The 18109-nt window shown below is 41.0% G+C and overlaps 1 protein-coding gene across 4 annotated transcripts in view; it reads right to left on the minus strand.

The window, feature by feature from the left end:
• LOC118689748 (BEN domain-containing protein 5) overlaps positions 1-18109 on the minus strand; it is an 884006-nt gene that overhangs the window by 410408 nt on the left and 455489 nt on the right. For all 4 annotated transcript variants that reach the window (XM_036388182.1, XM_036388181.1, XM_036388180.1 and 1 more), the window contains one exon: positions 5122-5161. In XM_036388182.1, coding sequence (XP_036244075.1) covers positions 5122-5161 — 40 coding nt within the window. The remainder of the gene's footprint in view (positions 1-5121; positions 5162-18109) is intronic.

Genomic DNA, 18109 nt, shown 5'->3' on the forward strand with positions numbered 1-18109 from the left:
AGCAGTGGTTAAGTTAGGCTGTATAAAATCTTCAATGCCATCCTTTGACACATACTTAGACCAAAATCAATGTGCTATTAATTAATAAGGACTTGCAAAAAAAAAAAAAGTCCCTGAGATTTAGCAGCAAACAACTTTCTGTCACATTTTATTAGTTGGTATCATTTTTACTAATACCTGTCTTATAGCTTCATGACTTTGAGTTCATATTATTTTCATGCTTCAATTAGAAAGAAGTTGATAGCCAGACTATCCTGGAAGGTAATGGAAAAGTCTTGTAGCTGGGCTTAGTGGTGAAATTTATAGTTAAATGAAACTTTGAAATATTCTATAAAACTTCTCCTTCCTTTACGCACTTTTACTTGAGGTCTCATAAACAGTAATATGTAGAAATGCAAAACTTAATCAGCTAAAAAATATAGCAAATCCCACATATCACTTTATGCAATGCCAGGAGAGCAGAAATATATTTTCCTAACCAGAGGAAATTAACTAGGCAACAGTCCTATATCTATAATTTAAAGCAGTAAAATATGTATGGCAGAAGCTAAAGCCACCTTAAAAGAATTCAGGGTAGCAGTATATCACAAATTAATGAAATGGAGACATTTTTAGAGCATGCAGCACTGATGATATTAAAGGGGGGAGAATATTTCACCACATAGATCAGACTGATAAATACTTTTAAAATCAAGCATTTTTCTCTGTTTGAAAGTGTAAGATCTTGAATGTTAGGAGGAAGCACGTAGAAGCCATTGACACGTCTGACCAAATCTCAATAGAGATTAGGATTATTTTACTTTGTCCCTGTCTGTAAAGCTCTGATGTGGTTTACATATTAGGAAAATCTGAGTAAATCAAAAGCCAGGAATTACAGAGTCAGCACTTACATCTTTTCATCTAAAACAGAGCTGAAAGAAACTTAAAAAAATTACTTTATATTCCGTGCTGTAGCCAAGCTGGACACTACAGAATATTCAACTACCCGAGGTTTTTTAAATGCAATCAATTTACTGCTTCCAAATGTAGTAGGTTTATATACATCTGGGAAACATGCACCTACGGTGCTGATGAATTTCTCCTGACATTGCACTGATTTCAAGAGAATGTTATTTTAAATTGGCAGTAGAGAGACTGGTAGAGAAGGATAAAGCCCTGAGGATGGCTGAATCAAAGAGAATTTCAAAAGAATTTTCCTGATGGTTCTTGGATAATATCACATGTTAGCTATTTTCAAAGCCAATAGTTTCCAACACACTTCCATTTATGGTATCAATAATTAAAAAATACTTCAGTGGGAGAGGAACTTACCTTACTGAGAAGAGAAATTGGAAAGCTGTGTTATTATCATAAACACAGGAGATGCAAAAAGCTGTGTCTCCATGGAAAAGCTATGGAAACAGGGGTATCTTATTTGCAGCTATTGAGTGGTTACCACAAAATGTGATGTGATTGCATGTGCGTGTTCAAAGTGCTACTAGAACATGATCACAGAGAAATGAAGGGCAGATCCTCATCTCCTTTGTGCAACAAGGCCAAATTAAACCACCTCAAGCTTTGGTCCTAAACCTCAAAGACAACTAGAATAGCGTTAAGGAAATGTTTTGGATCCAATTCAGAGGTAAAGCTGGGTTTAAAGAAAATTTAAATTACCAAAACTTAAATCTCATTATGTCCCACTCCCTGCCAGCATGTCCCTGCCAGCTCCTAATGAATTTTTAACATCCTTCCCGCACCCCACTGTGCACACCAGCTCTGACTCGGGCACCCTGAACTGTACAGCAGCACTCTAATTGTACCTCACATGTCAAGGGGCAAGAAGAAAGGAGTGTGCTGAGAGCATTGATAAATTTAACTTAACATTCCTCCAGCTCCTCAGCAGCAAGGCAGAGCAGAGAACTCCCCTCCACGTTTTACAGGGGTGCCAGTTACTTCAAAGGAATATATTTGAGCACAAGGGAGCCTGGCTTGCTCCCAGCTTATGCAACATTTGTGTCTGGCTGTTTCTGGAGATCCACAGCAAAGCAAAGACTTCCTCCAGTCTGGGACACGGTGTGGAGCTTGCCATACCTGTTTTAATAGGGTGCTGGAAGAGGTGAGCCCTGCATGTTGCATACAAACGGTGTAGTTGGAGCTGCAGCTCCAGCCATCTGTATTCCTGTTTCTTTTATTTTTTTCACTTTTGCCCAGGCTTGTTTCAGTCCAGGGTATAGATTAATGGTCTATACCTGTTCAGTTTAGCATACAGATGTGCCTTTAAGCCCAGAACCTGTTCTGGCAGGTTTCAGGAAGCCAAGCACCCACTGCTTGGGGGTTGGAAGCCACATGGAGCAGGGCAAGAGGCAGCGCTGGGTCACTCTCGGTGTGGGTTCAGCACAGCACAGGCAGGGGTGAGGTTGAGGGAACAAAAAACAGCCACAAATTCTGACCCTTCTGGAGGTGATTTCTGAGGCATCGTGCAACAGCCACGGCCATGAGGAGCAGCGTGACTGCCATGAGACAACGTTAAGGTTTCTGTGATTCCACAAACTCTCTTTAAATGTTTTGGTGCCTAAGTCTCAACAACACTTAACTTACATTAATGGCATTATTTTACTTTGCAATTAATCTCATTAACTGGCTGATCAGATTTTGGAAATTGTTTTAGTAGCACATGGAGAACAGCTGTTGTACTATCTGAGAGGGATCACCATCAATTCTTGACTAAAGGTAGAAAAACTGGTTCAAGAGCTACACACACACACACAAGAAAGAGAGATGATATTCATTGTGACAGAAGTGCAAATCTCAGAGGTCACCTTTTCTTTTGAGGCCCTTTGTCTACTCTTACAATTAAGCAATAGGGTTTTGGTGGCCGACACCCCTTGTGGGACACAGGACTTTCACAACCCCAGCTAAAGCTGTGTGACCTCTGCCAAAAGCAAAGGCTGCCTGCCTGCGGCAAGGTGGAGAACAGAAACAAGTCCCAGGGGATTGGCAGGTGCAACTAAACAGCTCAGCCCCTCATTTGAATCAGCAAATTAAGGGTTGATGGTGATTATGGCTGATCTCAGCCATCATAACTGATATCACGACTTTGTAAAAGCAGACTGTCAATGTCAGATCTTAGAACTAGGACTCAAAGAATTAAATATTTTAAAGTATCAGTCTCCAAAGACAGACAAAAGCCCCAAGGCTATGATTTATTTTATTTTATATTTGTATTTGTAGGGTTGAAACTAGACCCTTTAATCCACAGGCTGACATTTTCCAATCCTACTGGGAATTGAGTGCCTAACTTTTTCAACCCCTTTGAAAAATCTCAGCTTTAGGCTCTTTGGTAAGTTTGGTCTGATCCAGCACCAAGCTTCTTTTGAAAATGCCTCTTCTGAAGGAAAAACTACAGACACTTTATTATGTAATCGTGAACAAATATTATTTTTTCCCCTCTGTATACAGTTATGGTAGATTTCTGGTTAAATATCAAAGGGTAAAACTTGCATTTCAGAAAAGGCACATGTTATAGAAAGCTTTTTCCCTACTTTTAGTGCAGCATGCTTACCTACACAGTTATTGAAGATCCTTCTAATTGCTGTGCTCATTTAGTAGATTGCTTTATTAAACAGAGACCTGATCAGCTATTTACTGATCACATCTACGCACCAACTCAACCCAATCAACCCTTTTACGCTGAATACTGTGTCAGAAATTATGAGAAAAGTATCATAAGTTTGTTTTACAGAAAATTCTCATATTAAGTCATTCTGGTCCCCAACCCTCTTTTCTCTTATTGAAAAAGTGCCTGTAGAGTTTGGTGCCCTTATCCAAGATCTGAGTGTGTGCTATGATTAGGACCTTCAGACATCTTTTTTTTTTCTTTTTCCTCTAGAAACAGGGAATGCTGAAGATATGGAAAATGAAAAATGTGCCATGTTTGTCCTTGAAGTTACAGTTAGAATAGTGACAATAGCTGTATCACACTGTATTGTTGCTTTTATCAGCAAGTGCCCTGAGCATACATTAACATAATTGCAAACTGCGTGAAAAGTGAACATGTAAAAATGTGATGCAATTGCCAATAGCCTCAAACATCTGTCCCAACAAAGTGTTCCTCCTCCTTATTTTAATTCTTATTATTTTAACAAGGTTAGTGAAGGAGAAACCATGTCACAGATTATATCTACATTCAGAGTGTCAGAACAATTATTGATGCAAAATTGTTATCCAAGAAAATGTGTGTCACATTTTGTTCACTTCCCATAACACCTGTTCATTCTGCTAGCACATTATTACCAGTTAAGGCCAGAATTCATTAGTCCCAGTCAAAGCCCACCTGAAAGCTTAATTCATACACACATCTGAAAAATGAACAAAGTTAACCAAAATGTGGCACTATTTGAGATGGGCTTCAACTGAAGCTGGTGGGCGGCAAATTTCTGTAGCAGCTAATGGAAAGAAAGTGAGCCAGGCAAATAGGAATAAATTAAAAGCCACCCAGCCTTAAGGGCTGAGATCACAGAAGAGCACAAGTGAACCAACCTGCATTTCCACCATGGTGCTGAGACCTTCAAAATTCACTCTTGCCACAGCCCCGCACTTTCCCAATAAGAACAAATTTTGGTTTGTCTCCTTGACAGGTAAATGACAAAAGCCATCATGAAGCAGATGGTTTAAGGCATTTTAATTCCACCTAAATATTTCCTGCCCCACTTTGGGGTTCTCAGCCCTGAGCCTGGACCTTGTGTCTCCTTCCACATGTCGAGCGCCATCATCTCCCGACTCCCCAAGCTGCTCCCGTTTGCCATCAAGGAAAGTCAAGCTTGCATTTCTGTGATACTTGAACACACTTTGTGAATTTGAGGGCATCTGCCCTGCAGATATACCACTAACTGTAACCCCAGGAGGCTTAAAGAAATATCAGCACTCCAATTCATAGAGTAAAGGTCTGAAGAGGCAGCTCTGTGAACGGATAACTGCCCGGGGCTTTGCCGAGCACAATATAGCTGTCACTTGTTATTAGGTGAAAGATTTTCTGGGGAACAGTGTTTTTCATTTTGCATGTCAGAGACAGGGGAAAAAACACATTTAGACAACCATCTCTTTAAGAAAAGAGAAGAGAGCGGCGCAGCAGAGCTCACTTACCAGGGCTGGTTATTGTCAGGAGGTCAAGCCGCCGCTTCTGCTGAAAAACAAATTATAAAGGAATTGTTAAAAGGGGACTAATTTTAGTGGGTCATCTTAGACCTGCAAAGTAAGTGTTCTGACATTTACAGCAGGATTAATTACAAGTTACATGGCTCACTGTAACTCCTTTGGAAGGGATCCACATGTACTTTATGAGGGAGAAAAATCCCCTTCCTCAGTCCTTTTAATGTGTATTTATTTGCCCTTATAAAGTGTTACTATTTCTTTTTTGGAACATATACTTGAAATGGATAGCTGGAAGCACAGATGGACCGATATATTTATAAAAGTGATTTCTGATTCCACAGGGAAGAAGACATGGAACCAGGACAAGCAACTCTAAATTCTTTATTCATATCAATCATTGACTCAATGCCTGTATGTGATCAAACACAATTATATTGCCTTGGGGTGAACCTTTCAAAGACATGCAGGAGGATCTAGACAAACTCAGAACTGATAAAAGGAAAGCTTCTGTGCATGCTGACTGCAGTCAGCCCATGGATCTTGTTGCCACCAGATATCTCTCATCCCAAAAGCTTGCCAGACTTGATCATCACTGGATATGTGTACAGACAGCAAAATACAGGCGGTCATTATGGCAAATAATCAAGTTTACACAGAGGACTGGTTTCTAGAAAGGCTGCAAAACTTCACAGGATGAACAAACCCTTACTCTGAGAAAGTCAGGAAAATGTTTGGCCTGGAACAAGCCAAAAATCCCACCAAGGCCTTTGTGATGGTGGGTGCACCTGAGGTTCCCTTTTCCCGTAACACGTAGCCAGCGCTGTTACCTACTCCATGTTCCTAGTCTCAGGTGATTTCTCCACCACTATCTCTCTGTGGCTTGCCACTTAAATCCAGGTGCTCCTGGACCATTATCATCTTTTTCCACTTTTCTGTGGGCTGAGAGCTTTCTGTCACAAGCAGGGCTTTCCCCATCTCACAGACAGACTGCTACTGCCCCTTCGTCATAGCGCTTTCCAACTTCCTGTCTTCTTCCTAACTTTGCCCAACATCAGTGTGTCTAGCAGGTATTGAAGATTGTACTGTCCAGTTTAATTTCTCTCTCCTAATTTGCTCAATAATGTCTGTGTTACTTTCATTTATTGTCAGCCCTATTGATCTTCCAATCTAATTCTCATCACTGCACTCACTGTATTCCCTATGTGACAGCTGAAAGTCCTTGAGGAGGAAACATTGACTTGGTATTCCCTACCCTGAGTGCTCTTCCTTGGAAATCATGACTGATGAAAGTCCTTTCCAAACCCATCATTTCCCTGTGGTAAACCTTCACTGGCTGAAGTGCATGGACAGCATTGGTCATCCACTGAATACACTTGAGCTGTGCTGGGCACAACAGCAAATTTGCGCTGCTGGAAGGCCAAGTGGGGCATCAGGATGGAAAAAAACACATTTTCTGAAACCTTCTTGGCCTTCAGTTCCTTACCTCTGGCACAACACAAAATATATTTGAAAGAAAATTCCTATCTCTTTTTCCAGAGGTGCTCCTTGTTCTCTTAACTCTGCTAAGTCATTCCAAGCATGACCTTAGCAGTGTGCTCGAGTATATTTGCTTTAGTCTAAAATACTGGGGCCAAACCTTTTTCCAGGTGTGCCAGGGTAAAAGGGAGCAGAAAACCCTGCTGCTGCCTTGTGTCACCTGCTCACCCTCCTCCTTTCCTGGGAGCAGCAAAGCAGAGTAAGAAATCCTGTGTGTGAGCACAGGACCCACCTTCCCAAGGGGAGCTGTGAGACAAAACATCTCCTAATGAGCTAAATTTTATATAGATCCTGCACCTTTAATCCTGATTCATATGTACAAAGCTGTGAAATGCCAGAGCTTAGCCCCCACTGGGCCAAAAGCTTTGCTTACATTTCTCAGCACAACTGGAACTCCAAATGCTGTATATCTAATGAGCAGCCAGAGCAGAAAATATATATCTGAAGCCTATACTCCGTGAAAGCCTCTCTACTAGGAAAAAAGGTGGAATATAAATATCCTGCATCAAAGAAAGTTGGAAAATGTAAAGATATGGAACAGAGAGAAAGGCATGCAGCCCAACTGGGCCCCAGTCCTGACTTGAGTCTGTTAAATGGGGTAAAAATAAACATTAAATGAAAAACCAAAATAGCTTAGCTTGATGCATCATGAAAACAAAAGCATATAGGACAGGTCAAACAAATGGGAAATAAAATGAAATTATTACAAGTCAAATGTTCAGTTTGTAACTTTTTTCCAGTTTGACTGCTGCCTTCAAGCTGACCTTGGAAAAAACAAATTAACTCCAGATCCAGGAAGTCTTTGTGTATATGTTGAACTTTAAGCTGAAGTTATTTCTCTGACTTCAAGTGGAGCAGCACTGATCTTTTGCATCTAACACCTAACTGCTGCAAGGAATTTGAAATGCCACCAGGTTCTTGGCACTGGCCCCACCCAAGTGCTCCAGGCTGGAGCTCGGTGATTCCTGCCTGCCTGGTGACAGAGGGAGGAAAAAATTCTCAGCTCTGACCTTCACTGGACCTTGAAGAGGTTTCTCTGATTTAGCTCCTCAAGGGAAGTTTGTGTACACTCACCCCAGCCCTGGAGAGAAGCAAACAGCAGAGTGCATTCCAGAATCGTGCATTTAAACATGCAAAGATGCCCTAATTATGGACACAATCACTTTCAGGAAATTCCTGCCTGCTCTCAGATCTCAGGGCTAGCTCTGCCGTTTCCAGGGCTCAGCTGGATGCAGGCAGCCTAGTAACTAGATGGATTTAAAAAAAACAAAAAACCCAGACAGACTCACTTATGAGCAGCTATAAAAACAGCAGTATTTGAATTTAAAGAGAGAGACATTACAAATGTCACACCCATTATTAAAATAATTTCATCAGAAGAATCGTGGCTGTGGGGCTTTATGTATTTGCTTCTTTCTTCAGTGCTGAAAGATGCAAATTGCAGCTGTGGCCCCCCTCCAGCATGATCACCCTCTCCCTGTTTTGACAGATTTCTTGAAAGACTCAGCTCACAAGATGTCTGGCTTTTTTTGTTCTGCCTTTAGGAATTTTCCACTTCTCAAACACCTGCCCCTGCTGAGATGCTTGGGACCATCCCAATCTTCAGGCAACCCACTGTCCCAAGAATTTCTTACAATCTGAGCACTGAAATGTGATGAGTGTTGTCCCTGGTTGGGAAGGTGGTGACAGCTTCCCATGTCTCTAAGGCTGGATTTCACCCACGTTGACAAAAGGGCATTCCACAAGAGACACAAAAATGATCCCCACAGCATCAGCCATAATTTATAAGAGGCAAACAGAAATATTCCCTGCATCATCACAGTATCGCTGCTGCTGCTGCTGTAATCCTGTCCTGCCCTTAAGGGGCAGCATCCTCTTTTCCACTCTGCTGAATGTTTGAGATGCCAAGGGCAGGAAGAGGCCACTGGTGATTCATCCTCTTCCCACCTGGAGCAGTTTCCATCTCTGGCACTACCCAGAGGCACAGTCCCTCCAGTGTACCAGGGCTCGGAGCAAACCTGCAGCAGATCGTGCTCACTTCCACAAAATTAACACAATCCTTAATTAATGCAATAAGCACTGATGAGTAATAAATCATATTAAAATACAAGGAAGGCAATTTTTTAATAAATTAAGCATTGATTCACTCAATAAATATTAATCTGCCAAGCATCAAGAATTCATTACATTTTAGGAAACCGGTTGAAGAACGTTGTTGGTGAGCTGGTCTGCAGTGCGCAGAATGGTCCCTGTTCACCCATAATATACACTTACTTTTAACTAATTCCTGAATTTATCAAGTCAAACAACTTCCCTGAAAGTGAGTCTGGATTATTATTCCATTGCAAGATGCAATTTTCTCAACACAGATTCTAACTCACCCTTCAGATTTTTTCCTGTTTCTTAGTAGCTCCTTTTCTAAGTACCTCCTTTATCTTCCTTGGTTTTGGAGGTCTTTAAAATATTTGCTGACTGGTGTCATTTAATTTTTACCTCAATTAACTTAGCAAGAGTTACAAAACTAGGAAAAAATTGCAGGGGGAGTGTAAATTAACTCATTCATTTAAGTTTAGCTTATCTATGAGATGTTCTTTCACACTTTGCTCTCTGCAGAGTTCCTCCAACCTTTTATATAGATGTGGGATGTGCTGCACTTGCTTTGACTCTTATCTACAGATTAGCAAAAGAGAAGGGAAAAAAAGCCAGATGCAAAGATGCCCCACGAGACTGATATGGAGCTGTTTCTGTAGCAACCGATGATTTTCTTCTCATGTAAGAATGAGCCTCGTCATATCTAATTCTGAATGTATCTGGGCCTTCCTTGCCAGCCAAAGCTGTGTCAAGTATTAAGTCAATATAGTCAGAAAGAGTGATAAAAAAGCAATTATAAAGTCATCTTCCTACTCTTTCTCCAGCCATGATCCAAAAAATATCCTTATCCCTGCCTTCTGTCCCAGCACATCATCTCCAGGGCCCCTGCACCCAGCAGTGCAGGTAAGTGGGGATGGAGCTGGCAGCAGCTACTCAGGGATCTATTCCACACATGATGCTGGAAGCTCCTTCAGCTTCCCAGCCATCCACATCCCAGGAGCCAGCAGAGGTATTTCTAAACAGCAAGGCCATCTATTCCTGCCTTGCTCCATATAAAATTCCTAAGCCCAGAGCTGAGATCAGCTTCAGCCCAAGAAGCTAAGCTCCTCTTGGCTTTGTGCCTTTCAGTGCCTCCACTCTGTGGGCAGTTTTTGCTGCAGCTGTGAACCCAAAACCAGGCTGCCCACTCACTGACAGCTCCTGCCACTGCCCCCTCACAGGAAGCTGCAATTGACTCTCTGGGACCTCACAAGGACTTTGTCTTCTTATTTTACCCAGCCTGGTCTATGCTATTGATTTCTTCCCCCTAATTTGAGTGTGTTTTGAACATGTGTCTGTCCCTCACCACCTTCAATTTACTGTGCAGAGGGTTTAAGATTGAAGTGAATTGCACAATGTTATTTTTTTTTTCCTGGAAACTTTGCCACAAGTTGTCACTAACAGCACCTTTTCTTTTTGACTTCAAAACAAGCGTTTCTTTTCTGTAAACTCTGTTGGCACAAGAGTAATTGAAACCAGTGTATCTTATCACAAATAAAGCTGAGGATGTACTGAAGGGTGCATTTCACATTTCTGTGGCCTTTGTGATTGCCACAATCTGTAATGCCAATGCTTTGGAAATCTGTCCTTTCACATTATGGCATGAAGGAACCCAGGGGTTCAGAAAAGGATGAAGGAGATCCCAAGTGTTCAGCTTGGCACAGGTGGGTGGCACAACGTGAGTGCCCACAGGCACCACCATGGTTTGCACTGGAGGGAAAATGTGCAGGAGGGGCAGGTTAAAGGCTCTATCCCATCCTTCCTTGTTGCCACCTGCTGTTGGACAGGTTAAGAAATATTCAGGGCTGATCAACATCTGGATAAATTTTTTAAGGAAGGCTTTGATGAAGGAAGGTGCTGGAGAAAAAGTGAACATTCATGTCTGCCCAGTTCCTAGTTCCTCAAAGGAAGTTTCACTACTTGTACCTCCTTCCCTTCAGAGTGCAAGAGTTACCTCCAAAGAGAAACTCTTGATTTCAGTAATGATACCAAAAAAGTACTAATTCAAATCCCAGAAAAATTGATAATTTGGTGATTTAAAGATGTCTTTTTTTCCCCCACATAATTCTGAGCAATAATGTTTTCTTTCCATCCTAAAATCACAGACTTTTGTTCACATAATGAAACAAGATCTCACATTTTGTACTTCCTTTATGAATAGCTGCTAAAGTTTCCTGGTATAATGATAAAATGAACCAGTCAGCTTGTTGACACTTGACTGGGATTGTAGCAAATTGCATCTGCTGTAGCCTACCCTGTGGAATCAATTATTGATAATATAGGTGTGGAAGAACATTTATAAAGTGGTTTGGGATAAGTTATTGTTCATGCTAAGGACTATAATGAGCATTTTAAACCATTTTGACAGTGACCTCTGCAGGTATTTGATTGCTGCAACGTGTGGTAACTCGATTCTGGTTTAGAATCAAAACCAAGCCCAAATAATGAAAGACAGTGCCAAACCTTTAAGCTACTTTACTCATTCTTCCAGTGCACGTCCTCTCCTATTTAATACCTGACACTTGCCTATTTCTTTCCCAAAACCAGTGATGCATGGTGCCTTCCTACTTTCCCAAAGCACTGCCAAACAAGTAGCCGAGACTTCGCCTTCTTCCCCCTTGAACGATTTGTCTCAGGAGCAGAAGATCCACACATAATGTTCTTACAGCCCTGCTGTGCTCCTAAGCTGTACAGAATGAACATTAATACAACAAAGGTTAAGGAAAGGTTTAGCACACAGTCAGTAAAACCTATGGCAGTAGGAGAAGTTTGCAGCCCCTTAGTGAGCAGGTAGAGCTGTTGATCATTGCCCAAGCCATGGGAGCCACTCTCAGATTTATGGGCCCACAAATTCATGGTCTCTTCCACATGTTCTTGAGTGACATCTACTCATGCTTCATCTATAGGTTGCCTTATTTCCAAATGCAGCTGCCATAAAGTAGTAACCAGATTCATAGCGAGCCACTAGGAATGCAAAAAAAGTCACCTCTCTGTTCACTGTAATATTTACAATCACAACAAAAAGTTGTTGAGGCTATCTCGTCTCTGGAAAGAACTGGTCCTTTACTTTGCCATGAAAGCTATGAGAGCAGAAAGCCTCTTGACTGAGGGGGAAAAAAGGAGATATAGCCAATACCTTTGTTCTGCTTTTTCCCAAAGCTCTGGGCCTGCAAGAAATGAAGGAAGGGAAGGGAAGGGAAGGGAAGGGAAGGGAAGGGAAGGGAAGGGAAGGGAAGGGAAGGGAAGGGAAGGGAAGGGAAGGGAAGGGAAGGGAAGGGAAGGGAAGGGAAGGGAAGGGAAGGGAAGGGAAGGGAAGGGAAGGGAAGGGAAGGGAAGGGAAGGGAAGGGAAGGGAAGGGAAGGGAAGGGAAGGGAAGGGAAGGGAAGGGAAGGGAAGGGAAGGGAAGGGAAGGGAAGGGAAGGGAAGGGAAGGGAAGGGAAGGGAAGGGAAGGGAAGGGAAGGGAAGGGAAGGGAAGGGAAGGGAAGGGAAGGGAAGGGAAGGGAAGGGAAGGGAAGAGAAGAGAAGAGAAGAGAAGAGAAGAGAAGAGAAGAGAAGAGAAGAGAAGAGAAGAGAAGAGAAGAGAAGAGAAGAGAAGAGAAGAGAAGAGAAGAGAAGAGAAGAGAAGAGAAGAGAAGAGAAGAGAAGAGAAGAGAAGAGAAGAGAAGAGAAGAGAAGAGAAGAGAAGAGAAGAGAAGAGAAGAGAAAAAGAGAAGCCCATTCTCCATGGTCTGGCCCCACATCCAGATTGGGATCAAGACTTTTTTTAGCTGCACTTTCTTTAGCTGCTTGTGCATGTTTTAAATGTACTTACATAGCAAGGGTTCAGGATCTACTCATTCCACAATTTAACTCAGCACTCTAAGGGGTTTGTTTTGGTGAAACACTGCCATGCAGGTTTTTCATAGTTTCTTGTATTGCTATGTAAATTGCAGAGCTGTGGTTATAATCCTGTGCTTGTGACATCAATTACTTAATGCCTATAGAGATTATTGTAATGCCACAAACAACGGATTATGTTTTAAAGTACATAGTAAGCAGCAGGAGCTAATAAACTCTTCTATTTAAGATTTATTTATTTTGAAAGATAGAGTAAATAAGGGCAGGAAAAACTGCACAGACCCCACACAGTGCCATTAACAACCAAAATCCATCCATGACACACATCCCTCCAGGCACTGCCTTGCAATTCTTTAGCTGTGATTCCTGTCTTACATTAAGTTTTACCAAGGAAAGGGGCAGCATTTCTGAAAGCAATTATGAACTTGGAAAGTTCACCATTTGTTGGGGGGGCAGGGGGAGAGAAGCAACAGTGTTCAATGAATGTTTAATTAGAAACAAAGCATATCTACCTATACCAGTAATGGGATATTGACTGACCAGCCATTGTTTGGGGGCTGGTTTTAGATAACAGGACAGATTAACCCCCAACATAGGCAATTTTTAAACTAAACATGCAATTGTAGGAGCCTGTGATTACATCATAAGGGAGAGACAAATTCAGAGGTTCATGGCCCCTATCTGGACCCTGAAATTGAGTTCTGAACCCACAGATGGTTTACCCCAAACATTCTTTTGCTCTCTATGCCTAAATTAATATTTATTTAAATTGGGACTTAAGTTCCAAAATTCATGTCTAACCTAAGCAGCTTAGGTACCAGCTAGTAGCAGTTTAGTAGCAGTTTTCTATTCTCTTCATGTCAACTAATACTAAGTTTAATAAACTGTCATCATGCCAGAATAGGCAGGACACTGGTGGGGAGGAGGCTGGCTTAGGGTCAAAGGCATTACTGGTTTGCAAAAAAAGGGAATTCTAGGAGAAGAGGAAAAAAAAATACCAAAAGCACCTCAGATTCTGAAGATGTTGGGAAAATTTCTGAAACATGAGAATTTTTCACTGAAAGAGTGGCTGACTGCAGCCCTCCAAGCTCTGCTCAGGCACCACTACAGCCACAGACTTTTCTGCAATAGGGACAGGCAGGAGGGAAGGGGGAATAACTCTGTGCTTTCACATTTAAACTAGGAGGATTGTTGAAAATCCCCCCCTCAACCCTCACTATTGTGTAATGTCTCTTAATTACTGTATATAAGTTAAGGCAACATGATAAAAATTTCTTCAAAAAGTTAAATTAGAATCTGTTATGTATGGACAAATATATAAATTTATATGCTCAACTATTTTGGTCTCATCTAATTTCAAGCTTTTCATCTAATTTCAGTTTGAGTCTGTTTCCTTTCACAATCCATGGCAGTGAGTTTGTTTTCCTATTGCTCAGAATTATTTTTTTTTTCCAAACCAGACCACTGCTTGTCATATTCACTTCAACAAATGATTCAGAGCATCCCAATCTTTATTCTCCCAAAACCTGCCTATTTAATTACAGCCCATGACAGCACTGTCTGGAGAAGTCAAATGGCACAAATGAGTGTGGGCTTTTCTGAGGGTAAAAGGAACAATCTGGCTTTCCAAACAGACCCATCACTTTCTCATTTGTTTCTGAAGTCATGTCGTCGTGCTTTCCTATGAAATGTGCTAAAATCATCACTAATTCCTGCAGCTGAGGCACCAAGCTTGTGGAGCAAGGTACAGCCAGGCTGCAACTGCTATCAAAATTCCTAAGGACTACCAGGGCAGCTCTGGGACTCCCCACAGCCACTCCCAGGGTCACTCTGCCTTTGTACACTGTCTACTGTAATTCCTGTTTAATCAATGGGTGGTGTCCCTACAATTGTTAATAAAAAAGCCAAATAGAGGCTACTGCAGCCAAGGCAGCATTTCACTCTATACATTTCAACTGGGACAGTTTCATCTTAGTTTTTAAATTTGGCATTTTAAACCCAAATCCTTCAACCAGGTGCTTTACACTGTGAAAAGGATTCCAGGGGAATTTTTATTCACAGCAGTTGAAGAGAGTTATATGTGTTGTAAATAATATGTTGTGTTATATTAAAGGAGAAAATAAAAGCTTGGTTCATCAGAATCACTGAGCTGAATTAGTTTGCCTGAGAGCAGCCTCAATGGGGAGTTGTGTAAGAAAATGAGGCCATCCAGATATTACAGGTTTGCTCCTCTCCTCAGTCCATGTCAGGTTATTCTGACTAATAAAACAGGGGACAACATTTGTCCTGTCAGCTGAAGAGAGATAAGAGGTCTGAAACCCTCATTTCATTAGCCTCATTGCTAACTGGTTCAAATTATCTCTCTTTTACAGTTGTTCCATAAGCAATTCACTGGGGACCTGCTACCTGATGTACATCTCATGGTGCTTGAAAAACCCAGAGCACACACTGGTGAAAAATCTGGGCACTACTTTGAGCAGGAGGACCTACTGGGAGAGGGAAGGGAACCAAATGCTTATTTACCAATCTTAACGTGAAACTGCTCATTTTTTGCATCACAAATGTGGAGATGCTTCAGGGTCCAGCCCAGCCAAAGGCTGAATTTCCCCAGCTCCCCCTGGTGAGGCACTAGGGGCAGGTTGTGCCCCTCAGAACCAGATCCCCACCAGACAGAAACTGAGATTTGCTCACATGTAACAAACATTTAACCAACGACATGGTAATTCTGTCATGAGACAAAGCAGTTGTCCTTTGGGCTGCACAGAAAATAGTTTCTCTGGGTAATTTGAAATGTGGATGTTTAGCTATGATTTGTGAGTCACTCTGAAGTTTCCAATTTTTTTTTTTTTTTTTAGAAATAGATAGTTCTGTATTTTAACTGCTACCGTTGCCTTAATTTACATTCTTCATTTTTTAGAAGAAATCCAAGAGGTTTCCAAACATCCATTGAGCATTAACCTCAAAAATTAATTATCTAGATGTTTGCAACAACATTTACACACTGCATTAGGAAAAGCAATTTGCTTCCCCCAAAGAGTACCTATTTTTCAGTTAGCAAAAAAAGCTGTGGTATGTCAATAATAACTCAGGGGGAAGCATCAGTCCATCATTTCAAATCAATTTCACAGTTGCAGGAAAGGTGAACAGAGTTTCCACAGGTGAAAATGCCAGGAAAATTTATCCTTGTTCTTAGCCTGAACTCCATTGTGTCAGACAGCAATATTTCAGTGTGGTTTTTTAAAAAAATTTTTTTGAAAGACCAACACAAATGTAAATGTTCTAATTTATAGTGGCAAAATTAGGTGTCAGATTCATTCTTGTTTTCAGTGAGCTTAAATTTTTCTTTTGGGCATTGGAGACAGAGAACATTTTTCCTTCTGAAATGTGGCTCCCTTTGCCACGGTCCTGTGGGTTTGGGTTATGGAGGAGACGCAGGAGCCCAGCTCAGCTTTGCCCTCTCCAGTCCCAGCCTCCCCAGGGAAAACTCTATTCCCCACAGACCACCCCAGAAGAAACTGTCTCTGCTATTTCAGCCACCAGAAATATATCTGTGCTAATTTACAGCTGGAAAAAAAAAATATGAGAGTTCACGTCTTTTATATCCCCAAATAAATAAACTAAACGGTTTAGACAATACAATAGAATCAGTATTTTCAAATGAGCTTTTTAATGAAGCCTGAATAGATTTCCAGCCCACATGAGCAGAAAACTAAGTAAAATCCTCAGGGATTACTGTTAAAAAGCTCCTTGAAAAAAAAAAAAGCAAAAAGGAAAAAAGGAAAAGAAAGAGAAATTGATCTTAGGGCAGAAAAGGCACTTTGCATACAAGGAACTGGCAAAGCAAGGGGCAGCAGAGAAGAAAGTGTTAAGAGAACTGAAGATAAAAAGGTGCCATTAGGAAGATGGCTTTGGAGCAAATTACATAGAAATAAGATGAAATTTTTCTTAAAACCAAATAAGCAAACAAACCAGCTCCCCCAGCCCTCTGATCAGCAAAGAAATCAGAACTGTCAGCTTTCATCTGCCTTGCACAATAAACCTAAACTCAAAAGAATAGTTAAGTTTTGATTCAAGCCACACAGAGCTAATTTTGCTGGCCATGGCTTTCCCTAACTAGGTGTTTTGGACTCCGAGGAACATGAGATTTTCTAGGTTGGAGAGTGTTTTAGTATTGCTACTGTGTCAACTTTGAATTATGCACGGATTTTTAAATATGGATCTGTTCCTCTACTTATGATGACAGGCACATTCACATCATATAAAATTGGGAATGAGGAGAGCTAAACAAAGCCAGTGAGTTCTGAATTGATCACCTAAAACATCTGCTGTATTGCTTAGGAATTGCAGCCCATATGGTATTTCAGAGCATCCAATATTTGGAGGCACACTACCTATGCAGAGCATCCATAAAATGTCAGAAACACCCATTTTGGCTATTTCAATCTTAACTCTGGATGTTCTTTTTTAAAAATAAAAAGCCTAAAATTATTTCTGGGTTTATTTTTTCTGTTTTGTCATGTAATTTGATTGCAATCAACTTATCTCCTGCCCTAAGTCTCCCCTGTGTTTCTGTATACTGGGAATGTTAATAGTGTTCAAAATAACAAGAACTTAATGGAAAAGAGAAAAATAAGTGATCATCTAAATGTTATCCTTCCTTTCTCAGCCAATCTTCTCCTTGCACTTATTCTGAATCTCACCACCATTAGGGTACAATAATCCCTCAGCAACCCTAACACAGTATTGATTAACAACAAATCAGAAATATGCATTTAAAACGGGATTTTGCTCTGATTTAACAATCCTGCTATATCACACTCCAGGTCTTGCCAAGAGAAAGGATGTGACATTTTTCAACAACTGATCTCAGAGTGAATTAGACACCCAAATAATTTTTAGGCAGTAATGTATTTTTGAGAATGATTCAAGCATCAAAATCTCACCAAAACAGGTCAGACTGGAGCCTCTAATTTTGCATCAAAAAATAGCAAGATTACATCTTAAATCATCAAATAAAAGTATTTTTTAAAATTCTACTGGCCAATTATCTGCTTTGCTTTGCAAGTTCGGCTTTGATTTGGTGGAGATAAGAAAGGCTGGACTGTCACAGCCACTCAGACCACATCCCAAAGGAAGAGAGAGTTGCAAAACAGAGAAAATACCAAATGGGCTTTGGAGCCACAGAGCCAGAGCAACCATTGCATTGAAAATAAATTCTTCAAATGGCAACTAGTCTGGGGAACAGTACAGGTTCAGGAAAGATGGCAGAGATCAGCTAAAATACTTGCAATTTCTCATGACAGAGTTTCCTTTAACCAGTTCAAGCTCAGAAGGAGGTAAGGGTGAACCATGAATCAACACTCACTGAGTCTCTCTGGTAAACTTATTATTTGTTGTTGCAGTCTCTTGCAGAACTCAAGACAAAGGCTTTCCCTCTGCAGATAAACACTAATAAAAGTGCCTGTGTTTTCTCTT

The sequence above is a fragment of the Molothrus ater genome, chromosome 9, assembly GCF_012460135.2.
Source record: "Molothrus ater isolate BHLD 08-10-18 breed brown headed cowbird chromosome 9, BPBGC_Mater_1.1, whole genome shotgun sequence".
Classification (NCBI taxonomy): Eukaryota; Metazoa; Chordata; class Aves; order Passeriformes; family Icteridae; genus Molothrus; species Molothrus ater.